At 52.0% G+C, this 12,523-nt stretch overlaps 1 protein-coding gene across 1 annotated transcript in view; it reads right to left on the minus strand.

Moving 5' to 3' along the window:
* Window positions 1-12,523, minus strand: part of PLXNA1 (plexin A1) — a 225,109-nt gene that overhangs the window by 88,333 nt on the left and 124,253 nt on the right. The window contains exon 9 of the mRNA XM_019536823.1: window positions 7,614-7,728. Within this exon, the coding sequence (XP_019392368.1) occupies window positions 7,614-7,728 (115 nt within the window). The remainder of the gene's footprint in view (window positions 1-7,613; window positions 7,729-12,523) is intronic.

Genomic DNA, 12,523 nt, shown 5'->3' on the forward strand with positions numbered 1-12,523 from the left:
TGACATCAATCTCTTCTCCCTTGTCCAGGTGATAGGTCACCTGGTCATAGAAGGAAATGAGATTGGTCAAACAAGACCTACCTGCAACAAACCTGTGCTGGCTGTGCCCTAGGATGTTAGCCTCCTCCTTCCATGCTGGCAGAGGGGACACCTCCACACAGCCCCCAGCTGACTCAGGGATCGTCGGCCCCATTTCCTGCAGCTCCCTGACTTCACCATGGGGGTGCGGGGTGCTGCATCCTGATGCTGGTACATCTGCACTGACAATACAGTTGGTCTCAAGCTCTCTGTGCTACAACTGCTCTCTGATGAGAAACTAGGCTTTCCACTCAAGGAAATGCCTGTGCCCACCTCTGAATTAGAGATTTTCTATTGGGCAGAGGGTAAAGAACAGGTGGGAAAGTGGTCATTTTGCCTTTTCCATGGCTGCCTGGATCAGCAGTGAGCACGCAGCTGTGTTGTTCCCAGTATACGGTGGGACATAGGCAAGTTGGTCCAGGTCACTGGGAGAACAGTGGTGAGTGATCCCACAAAAGCCTCCTGAACATGTGGGGGTAAAGCTAGGGGTAAGAGGGCTTTCAGCCGCAAGCTACAAGGCAGAGCCTTTTTGGCCCTCCTTTTTGGCCTTTACTGCCCTCCTCGCCAAGCCTTGGCCTGACTCTTCTCCATCCGTCTCTCCTCCTCTCCCAGTCATTCAGACCATCTCCTTCCTCTTCTGTCTGTGTGTCACTCCCTGTCCCTCGGCTCTTGCTCCAGCTCCCCTCTTCATCAGTCCCCACAACACCTTTGCTCTTGTTTGCTGTCTCTCCTCCCTTCACCCCAGGTGCCCATTACCTCTTCCCCATGTCCTTCTACCCAGGCTCCTCCATCAGTATGTGCATTCCCACTCCCCTTTCACCCCTTCAGTTACCACCTCTCTCTCTCTGCCTCTTCTCTCTTCTGAATTCCTCTGGACACCCTTTTTCCCCTCCCAGCCAGGCGATACCAAGCTAAGGGCAGCACAACATATGGCCTGGCTTGGATACCCAGAGGTGGCTTGGCCAGAAGCTGGTGGGTGGATGATACAGTTGGGATATCAGGGCTAGGTGCTGTTTTGAGGAACTGGGCATCCTCGCAGAAAAGAGCCTACATTCGACTCTCAGCCTCTTACTCCTCAGGGTTGTCTAGGCCAGGCCTGGTGTCTGGCGTCTGGGGCTCTGCCTGTATGGGGCACAGGAGGAAGGAAGACAGACAGTCAGCCCCGGCCTCTGACTCCCCAAAGTCCCTTCCCATCTGACCAGGCCCCAAAGTGTGACCAACCACAGCCCAGGGGTTCTGCTCTACCATCAGGGAAGGTAGCAGGTGGCAATTCCCCAGGGATCCCCTCAGCCCTGCCCTGGTCTCCTGGCTCAGCTCAGAGCAGCACCTACTCTCCAGCCCGGAGGAAGAGAGCCAGCCCAGAGCTGAACACGTTCAATCCTCCACAGATAGTCACAGCTGGAGACTTCCAACATGCTCCTCCTCTCTACATCCAGCCCCCTCCACCCGCAGGCACGCGGGATCCACCCTCAGTGGAACAGCCTTTTATTAAAAGATAATTCAGTTTTAATTGCTGATCGCGTTCCCCAGCCGCCAGGAATCAGGAGCGGGAAGGTGGAAGAAGGAAGGAGACAGCAGCTGTTCTTCCTCACACCCTGGCAAAGTCAAGAGGGCAAAGAGCTATGTGGTGTTAACCCTTAGAAAACCAAGCCTCCTACATCCAGGGGATCAAAGCCCTCCAATGGCCTCAGGGAAATGCTGGCTGTTCCCTGGCACTGCCACCCAGATGTGGGTGAATGAGCAACTCCCACTGATCCGTGATCTCTCCCTACCCTGCTCTCCCCAGTCACTGCCCCAGGAAGACCCAGGGGAACGCGCCCTGCGCTGCTCTCTGGCGCCCGCAGAACACACCTGATGAGCCAGGGATGCCATAGTCCTCCCTCGACTCCAGAGACAGCTTAATGGGCAACGGCTGCCCTGGAGGTGCTAGGAGGCAAAAGCCAGCAGGAGCTGCGTGCACGTCTCAGTGGGTGCAGAGGGAGGTTTCCATTTCTGTGCCAGCCTTCCCACCACAGTCAGATAAGCAGAAACCCAGACAGACCAAGCACAGCTTAAAATACCTCAAAGCATTAGACTTACACCCACGAAAGGCTGGAAATTCAATGCCTGTGCTGAGTCTCCATCCTTCATCTGCCCTGCCATGATTTGGTACCCGGCTGCCTCCACTCATATGAAGGACTCACTGGGCTGTTTGTCAGGACTCCTTTGGTTTCACGGGAACAGGCTTTTTGGGGACAGCGGCATGACCCATCAGCTCCTGCCAGGATATGCATCCCACAAGAGCAGCTGCTCTGATCATATCTTGACCTCCCCTGCCAGGAACTAAGCCACACAAGAGTAAAAACAAGCCTTGCTGAGCTGTTCCAAACCTCACGCAAGGCTCCTGGCCACTTTGAGCCTGAACCAAAAGGGCCAGCTCCCCCATGCCTCGAGTCTGTACACAGTTCTCAAGGGCTGTCCTCCTGGGAAGTCTGCGCGTCACCGAACAGCCACTGTAAGACTGAGGGCAATACCCAGCAGTGGCAGGACTGCATTTCCAGAGGGCGTTCCAAAACTCAGCCTGCGAAGTTTCACACATGCACTCAGTTAGTGGGCATGTAGAGGCTGCTTGCTGGCTATGGCCTAGGAAATTCCTACAATGAGCATAAAATTTAAGTTGAATTGTGGCCCCTAACCTGCAGCTCTTTTCAGGGAAAGGCAACATGGGGTCCCATGTCTCTTGGGACTCCTTTACAAGAAGACACCTCGTCTGTCTCTCTGTGCACACAACAAAGCTCTTCCAGTATCCAAGAGTCCAGCTGCACTTGTTTCTGGCTGGTGTATCCTCACCAGTAATTACAGTTTTACAGGGCAGCTCCTAGCTTTGGAGATCCTCATGCAACCCTGCAGATGTCACCTCCTGCCCTGAGCAACACCGTGGACTGGCTGAGAGCGGAGCCAGCCCTCCAGCTGGAATTCAGCTTATTTTCATTATCGATGTCTGAGGCAGAACAGAGTCTCACCAGCTCCCCCCATCTCTGCCCAGCTCATAGGATCAATGGGCAATGAAAGCTTTTGTCAGTCGCTGCAGTCAGCAGAAGAGACCCAACACAACCCACACGTACCCACATATGTGAGGAGCTGTGGGACAAGGGGAGGGGCTGGCAGGCAGCACTGCCAAGTGGAATCTCATTTTCCCTATCTGCCACAGCCCTGGGGAAATGACAGCTGCCCATTTCTACTAGTATTGTGGGAATCAGAGTTGTGAATGGCTGGGAGGTACTAGCACAGCTCAACACATCAGGTATCACCACTAAGACGCCCAATCTTGGCCAGATCTGTCAAGAATGCAAGAGTATGACAAGAAATTGTCCCTTTTCTTACAGAGACAACCCCAGGAGGTACAGCTACCGCAGACTGCATGATGGATAAGACAACCAGACACACAGGAACTAGGAAGCCTGGGTTCTGGTTACACCAAGTTAGGTTTTCCTGCCTTGCTCAGATGAGTTGAGTTTGGTGGGAGTAGGATCAGGCCCTCTGAATTCAGTACAGCCACTTAAATGACTGAGGTGCACAGGAATTGGCCTGGCATAAATAAAGTCACTCCCTTGCACATGCTCTCCCTTTTATGAGAATAATCCTGCGGCCAGTGACTGGGCTCTGGATGAGTAATTGCCCAACTTGCTGGCTCCTTCCTGGAGGGCCAGGCTCCCAGAGATGATAAAGGGTGAGTGGGGGAAGAAAAATTAATTGTTCGTTGCCGGAAGCTCGACCTATTCAATGCAGAGCAGCCGCTCATTGGCCTGGAGCAGCAGCAGCAGCAACAGGAGCCAGAGTGGAAACAACACAGTGAGAAGGAAGTGAAAAATACTGCCAAGGGCACCTCAGCCTCAATGGTGCTCACTGTCGGATCTGTCTGGTGCCATGTGGGAGGTGGACAGGGGTGGGCCAACCCGGTAGCACCTCAGGAGATCCCTGGTCTGTGCCACACCCCCCCCCAAACAGTGATAATAGGGAACTTGGGAGACAAAAGCAACAGAGGTAAAGGAAGGTTTTCCACTAAGGGAAGAGGAAGTCTGCCTATGCTATGCAAGGAACAGAACTGCAAGGGATATTAGTGCATACAAAGTCTCCAGAGAGCCAGGCTGATCCAGGGGCACATGGGCATGTTTAAAAAGCATCTCCCAGGTGCGAAGAAGACTGGGAGGGGCCCAAGTCACAAGAGAGGCTGGCTGCCAGGCGAGTGTGTGAGGCTAGGGTTAGATACTGCTGCTGTGAAGGGTGGCAGTGCTTTAGGGAACTCAAACCTTCTCCCACATCCTAAAGACTGGGAAGGGTTTTGGGGAAGGTGCCCTCTGCTGTGGGAGGGAGCATCACTGGCCAGGCCAAGACTGTCCAACCATACAGAGGGAAAGGTAGACTTTTCCCCTATTCCTTTACAAGCAAATTGATTCACAGAGGGAGGAAAGTTCTAGCCATCCTCATCGTCCTTTGCTCCCTGGGAGACCTGATGTGCCGTGAGTTCTGTCACCTATCAGCCCCCTCATTAAAGGTGTTTGCTTGGGGAGAGGTTTCCTGAGATGGCTCTGACAAGTGCTTTCTCCAAAGAGAAACTCATTTGAACAATCTCCATAAAGAAGTCCAGTCACTTCTTTCCTATTACCAGACATGAGGTAGAGAGAAAGTGTGCACAGAGCTGCTAGCAAGGGCTGGGGGTCAGGGCGGCAACAAGCACTTGTCTCAAGTGAAGCTCTGGATTGTGCTAGGGAAGGCTCATCATCTCCAGCACTCCCAGTTAATTGCTGGGGGGAGGAAGTCAAATGGGAAATACTCACTTTTGTGTGCTGCTAATTTCCCCCTTAATTCACAAGGCACTTCCACCTCCCAGAGTGAGGCACTATTCTCCCCAGCTAATTCTGATCCAGGGGTGCTCAACCCCAGCCTGTAGAGCCATGGCATCTGGGCCTGGACACCACTCATCCAGCCTTCACGGCAAAAATGTTGACCACTACTGCTCTGAGCTGTTCATGCCCATCAGACAGAATTACGAGCTGGGGGCTGATCCCTGGAGTGGGGAGGAGATGGCCAAAGACAGCACCCAAAATCCAGTGCAAGGTTATTTTTAAGCTGATCAGCACAACTTGGCAGTGAGAGGATATGTGTGTTGTGGGAAGGAGGTGAGGTTACGGCCCTTTCAGCCCCATGGGGATACTCATGGTTTAAAAGCATGAGCAAATCTCTCCCTTAGGTATTTACTGAGTGCCCTTTCCTTGCAGAGTAGTCAGCAAAGCAGAATTTAGGAAACCATCATCTGCACATGCAGCAATGCATATCCTGGCAGCAGAGCAGAACCTCCAGCTCCAGCTGCTGCCACAGCTCAGCTCTGCCTCTTCTCTGGGCTCCAGGCACCACTGCATGTAGGTGCCTAGCCACAGCAGAACGGGAGGCAATGCATCACCCACCCATTCCCCAAAGCACTCGTGGAGACTGCCCCCCTGCACCCACATCTCAGCCAAGCCACTGCTCCTGACAGGCAGCTGTTTGGTGCCTCCATGTGGACAGGTTCTGGTGAGGAAAGCGTTAGCGGTGCCAGAATCAAGCTGCGCAGGGAAAAGGATGGAGTGGCAAGCGGCAGGTTCTAACAGAGCGCTCCTAACACATGGCTTTTTAAGAGAGCCCTTTTCTTCCAATTTAGCAGAGGGTGACGGGAAGCCCAGAGCTCTGTGGGCCAAGAAGTCCTCATTACTCACCAGGCTCACAGCAGCACGCCAGGCAGCTCGCAGCGCTGGGATAACAAGAGCAGCAGCCACCTGTGGCGCAATCAGAAGGGAAATTCATCCTCCTGCCAGAGGGTGTCAGGAAGGAAATTCCCTTCACCCCAGCCAATGTAACGTTGGACAAAACGGCCATACGGACATGGGGCTGGCAGCATGCACTGGGCTGGTGGTTGGCATAGCCGGGCCTCAGGTCCAATTCTGAGGTAAAACCAGGTATCAGTCCTGCTGGGAAGGTGTGCAGCACAGCACGAGCAAAACCCCAGCTCCACTAACATCAAGAGCAGTTCGGATATAGTCTTCAACAGAGCCAGGGTTTCACATCATGCTGTTCTGTAGAACCTGCCACCCCGTCACTGTGACCACCTCAGCTCTGGCAAGGCTGAATACTCCCCTCCCCTGGGAATGGCAGGAGCCCTGGCCTAAATGCTAAGCAGCAATTCATATTGTTGGGTACCCAACCTGAGACCCATTAAAGGGACCTAGTTTGGACAGAGATCAAGTCCTCATTCTGCAAATCTGGCTGCTTTAAAGGCATCTCAGACTGGGTGCCCAAAAATCGCACTGCTTTTAAAACGTTGGCTTTTTGCAGGAGGACCAACCCAGCATCAGGAGCAGACTAGAACAGTCTGACAAACCTATTCCTCACCAGCTTCTACAAACCTCCCCGGTCCATTTGCAGACATGGCTGCAGTAAGACAAATATGGGGCGATTCCTATCTGTGCCAGTGCTCACCAGAAGTGCTGTTTCTACAGACCAATTGACATTTGGGCAAAATGTATACAAGTCTCCAACTCCAGGAAGCGATTGCTGTTGAGTTACTCAGGGGGACCTTGAGAATGCAGAGCCTGAAGGGTTAAGGTTCCCTCTGACTTAACAGAGGATTTGAAGCCACCTTGATAGGCTGAGACAGGGAGAGAGGAAAGGAAGCACGTGTGAGCTGGTTTATAATGAACCTACTTTTCCCAAGGCCTTGCTCTTAAATAGCTCGTGCAGTGACTGAGCATCAGGACAAGTAAAGGTACTACTGAGGGCTGGAAAAGCAGGGAAGCCACCCTCGTTTGGACCCAAAGAATCCCCTCAAGGACGGCAGTGCACATATGAGTTCCTCAGTTTGGCGGACACAAATTGCATGCAGGATTGATCTGCAATGCAAATCTTCTGGATCTCCTGGCAAACCAGAAGGGAAGAAGAGGAGGGAGAAGGGGGAACTGTTTGGTTTTCAAGGGGCTTTTAAGGTCCCGCCCCCACCCCCAACTGCCCTGTTTTGGGGGTTTTTTTAATTAAATGTTGGCAAATTTTTAATGAAAGTGTCAACGTTGAAAGGAAAATTCACAGCACTCCATTTGGGAAATATCAAAACAAAACGTTTCAACTTCTTCTGAAGGTCTTTTTTTTTTTGCTTTGGGGTTTGAGTTTTCTATTGTTTTCAGGGCAGAGTAGTTGCCATATTCAATCTGAACATATAAAACGGTTTCAATCCCCATCACACCATTTTCCAACAAGTAAGGAATTCGCCAAAAACCCACAGCAGTTCCACTGTCATCACTGCCCCACCAACACAGGGCCCAACTGCAAGGACCCCTTTCTCAGATGGAAGCACAACCAAGTAGGACAGGGAGGACAGCTTGTGAAAGGGCCCTTTTCCCTCTTGCAGTTCACTGGTATTCTCCCCTCCAAAATAACAGATAATCCGAACAGAGTCCCACACCACAGACCCCAGTGCAGAGCAGAGAGGCAGATGGAGGGGTAAGGGAGCCAGCTTTGAGGAAGCTTACCTCAGACATGTTCACACGTCCTTCCTGGAAGGAGCACTCCGCAGCATTGTGGGTGCAGATGTGACGGTATTTACACCAGTGGCACGGGAATGAGCCATTCACGCAGGAGAGGCAGCTGCAAGAAAAGGGAGCAGATGATCAAGTATTAAGACCTGATGAGGCAGTGACTCCCTACAGTGCCCAAGAGCATCGCAGACTGTACATAGGGATCAGACATCCACCACTGAAACGTAGTTGCTCGCAGGGTGGAAGACAACAGAATAATTCAGGCTGTGACGTGAAAAGGTGTATGCATCCCACTGAAATCACAGAGGACGATGGAGAGGGAGAATGGAACTACTTGTGGTCAGATGTGAGCAGCATCTTAGTCAAATGCTTCTCGCATCCCGATCTTCTCATCAATACAAGAGGATTTTAAATCATGCAGCGAGGTCAGTCTCTCTTTTGCATCTCAGCCACATGATTGTGCCTGGTGGAGCACAGTGCACATAGCAACACCCAGCACTCAGTCTGGGAACAGTGGCTCCTATGGACTCACCCCGTCCACTCCGAATCATAGACAAGCACTGGAAGGGACCTCAGAAAGTCGCCCAGTCCTTGTAGGAGGCAGGATCACTCCTGACTAAGCCACCCCAATCAAGTCTCTGTCAAACCCAGGAATGCTCAACTTTCCAGTTCTGTAGGCCGAATAAGCAGTGCAGGGCCAAATCCTGCATGCAGGGTCAGCACACAGGTGCAACCTGGTGCACGGGCCTGGCCCCGGTGCTTCAGCTGGCCATACAGGAACCCATACACTGAACTGGCTGCAACCCCAAGCGATACACGGGGCCACGTCATTTGGACTGGGGGACAGCCCGCTGGTCCAGAAATTGTATAAGGGCTAAAGAGAAGCAGTGTGAATTGGCTCCCTGAGCCACAGCAATTAACATTGCCACCAGTCCCCCACCACCAAATTTCCGGATCTGTTGGAAGCCCCACACGCCGGACGACACAGCTCTACGGGCTAGGTGCAGCCCACGGCTATGGGTCAAGTACCTCTGGTCTAACCGGCTCTTAAAAGGGTCCGAGGATGGAGACTTTACAGCCTCTCTGGGCAGCCTGTTCCGCTGCGTAACCACCCTCAGACTGAGAAAGTTCTTCCTAATATCCAACCTACATTTCTCTTGCTGCAATTTGAGACCATTGTTCCTAGCTCTGTCCCCTGTGGCCACAGAAAATAGTTTATCGCCATCCTCCATATAACCACCCTTCAGGTATCTGAAGACTGTTATCAAATCCACCCCTCTCCCTCAATTTTCCCTTCTCCATACTACATCACAGCTTCTGTGCTGAATCGCCCACTCTGCAGCCTGCATAAACAGCCTTTACAAAGCTTGCAGCATCTCTCTCTCTCATCCCCTGGCCCTAGCCACGCGCTCCTCCTCCGCTCCCCGTCATGACGCCTGCCACGTGGTAACAAGCAGGGGACCTGTGACCCCTCTCCCTAACTTGACAGGCCTGGGCGCTTCCCTTCCCGCCTGCCTGTGAGGGGGCTGAATCGCAGACTTTGTCAGCTTTATTTTTGGTTTTATGAAAGGCAATTTTAGCAAACAGAGTCAGAACAAGGACCCTCCAATTGCAGGGAGGAAAAAAAACCCCACTGCATTAATGCATGCTCATTCAGAGCTACATTATAACTGGCCAAAGGTTGGGTCAGATTAACATTTTGGGACTGTAGTGCCTTTCACTCCCTCACAATGCCGCGTGTGTGACCCCTCTGTCTGCTCCCCTCGCATCCTCGGTCTGCAGCCGGGCTGCGCGTGTGTTGGCTTCCCCCTTCCCCGGCTGTGTGCAAGCCTGGCTCGCAGTCCCTCCCTCCCTTCCCTAGTTCTCTTCCTCTCTCTTCTGCATCCCCCCAGGGCCTGTGTTTAACCATTGTCTGGGTCTGCAAGCCGCACTCCTGCACTTTGAAGTCCCTGTGTCAGAGCCGCCCCACAAAGGAGCAGCTTTGGTAGGAAACAAACATGGCAGGCAAGCAGCCTTTCTTGCGCTCAGAGAAAGCACAAGGGCAGGCTTTCCAAAGGACCCTCTTTAGGGCTGGATGTGAAAAGGAGACACCGAGTCAGCTCAGCCCATCAGGTAAGCCCTGATGAAACCAAGCACAGCTACCCAGCAGGCAGCCCCAGAAAAGCCCGAGGGCCTCCTTCCACCCAACCACGATAGCACTGGGACTGCCCTAGTCTGCACCAACTCCAAGATGGGCAGAGGGAGCCACACCAGAAATACTAGCCAGACCAGCACAGAGGGAAGAGAAAACAGATGCACTCGCACTGGACCCCGCTGCCCCAGTCTCCACCAGTGTCATCCTAGCCACCAGCCCTGCCCACCTGCTTGTCAGCCTGGCCTAAGGCTGCCCTGGCGACACTCCTTCAGCGCAAGCACAAACAACCAAAGGGCTTATTCACCTGGGAATGATCCTAGTACCCTAAACGGTACATCAATCCTACTCTAAAATCATGTGGTCTAGGAACAATCGTGACAAGCTGGCCAGCTTTTGAAGGTACCAAACCCTGTCCACATTAGGCACCACTGCATTTGTAACAGCACTGAGTTACAACTTGCTAGCTAACAGGTTCCTCAGAAGCACACTTTCCCTTAGTTGAGGCAAAGCCACTACAGTGCTGTAACACATGAACAAGATTGATCCCTCCCGTGGTTTTCCTCACTCTTGATCTGAAGTGCTATGGCCCCAATTCACGTCCACAACTGGCACACCCAGAGAACTGCTAGCAGGGATAGCAGTGTCCCATCACAAGAGGCCTGGTTCTTCTACAGCAGGGGGCACGCATGCAGCCAGCCTGGGCAATCCCAGCAGCCCACCAGAATCCTTGATCACATCAATGAGCTGCATGTAAAAGCACTTAGAAAGCAAAAGAACGCACCCCGTGTCCTCTCTGCACAGTCCTCTCTGTCTTCATTAACCAGTGTGTAGAGCCGAGCCAGCTTCCTGCTTACAAAGGCACTGGGGGGGGTCTCACATCCATTCAGGCAAGTCCCACTACAGCAGCCCCCCTCTGGAAAGTGTCCCTTGCCAGAGGCAGGAAAGTGGGCACTGTGCACCTCTGCTCTACACTGACAGAAGTCCAGCACTGGAGGATCAATGTGGTTATTAAACAACAGAAATCTAAATAAATGAGTGGGGTCTCTACACAACCAAAATGTCCCTGAAACTACCCTTCCTTTCCAGGTCACGGCACCATGGCCCTCAGTTGCTCCATTAACTAGGGACCCATCTCCTCTGCATGAGGGATACAGTCAGAGTCCAGCCACTTTGTGGGAGGAAGGAGTTCAGTAGTGATGCCACAAAACTGACTCTTCATACATGTCTGTGAGGCTGTCCACAAGGCCCTCACCTCAGTCACAAGCCAGGTTCACAAGATGAAAGACTGTCACAAAACCAAACCTGTCCTGGCAGCTGGAAAACAAGGACAGGCACTGGGGCATAAATGAAGTGGGGGACATAGCTGTCTGCATTAAAAACACAAGCGGGGAAAAAAAAAGAGAAAAGACCTTAGCTCCAGGAATGACTATCCCAATAAAAGCTCAATCCTGTTCCTACTGACTTCAAGGAGAGCAGAATTACCCCCAAAGCATGGCAGCCTCCTTAGAAATACCAGGCCTGATTCCAGCCTTGGCATAAAGAAACATCCTTCCAGTGGCGTAAGTGGAAAGGCTGCCCTCGAACCCCAGTGCTGAGCGAGTCATGCTTCCAGCCAGCCAGACACGACAGCAAACCCTGTGGGAACTTCTCAGGGAGGGCGGTTTTAGGGAGAGCTGAGTCTGTGATGAGAAGAAATAGAAAGAAGAGCTCCTAAGAAAGAGACAGTCTCCAATGCAGGGATCTATCGTGCTGAACTCCTTTCCCTCCTGAAGAGTTGTCACTTCAGAGGTGCTAGGATAGCGCAAGGAGGCCAAGTGTGATACGGATGCCAGGGCAGACAATCAAGGTACAGATAAGCCCCAGTATCAACACTTCACTTGGGGCTTTGCAGGGACAAAACTCCTTGCCCTGGAGCTTCACACGCCATTACGTATACAGCGAGAGCTGTTTAAATCCATGCGTATGCACTAAGGAAATATTTAATTAAGCTGCTTGCAAAGGGGCTGGAAGTCATTTCCATGTTTCGCTCACATTTTCACTTCCAAATGAACAGCCCTTTTAGCTTTACCCACAAATATGTTAATTGAGATGCTCCTTATGCAAATATATGCAATTTTATTTCAACTGCAGATATTCAACTTAAAAGCACAGCCGTGGTCTCCTATCTCCAGTAGCTTTGATGGAGGGAGGTGCAGAGAGGGGGAAAAAAACCCAACCAAACAAACAACAAAGCAAAAGGATTGTTTCTATTCTCCATCCCTTCACTGAGGGCTCAAGCCAGGACTGGGAAGCAAACAATTCAGCTACCAAAGTGGTGGACACTGGCCAAAAACCAGCAAATAGAAAAACAGCAACCGTGGAAAGGACAGCTCAGATAAGTGCCTAGGTACCAGCGTCTGATGGGGTGAACATGCACGGCGGGGCAGATTGTTTTGGGTCACAGAGATCAGCATAACTTAAGGAGACTAGAATGAAACTGAGCTAAAGCAAATACAGCCTGAACACAGCAGGAAATAATTCCTACTGATCTCTCAGGATATGGAGCAGACTCTCCAGCCCACATCAACTGGGGCACTTGAACCAAGACTCAATAAAGCTGAGGAGAACATGCAGTAGAGGGCAGCCCCAGATGAGACCAAAGAGGCCGCCTCCACCTGGGAGAGCCAACAGGCAACCTTCAATCCAGACCTTCCCCATGTTACCGTCCAACCTAACCAGTCTTTGATTTGCAACTCTTTGCAACTGTGGACCACTATCCCCAGCCTATTCT

The sequence above is a fragment of the Crocodylus porosus genome, unplaced genomic scaffold (genome assembly GCF_001723895.1).
Source record: "Crocodylus porosus isolate Cpor-Errol unplaced genomic scaffold, CroPor_comp1, whole genome shotgun sequence".
In the NCBI taxonomy this organism is placed as follows: Eukaryota; Metazoa; Chordata; order Crocodylia; family Crocodylidae; genus Crocodylus; species Crocodylus porosus.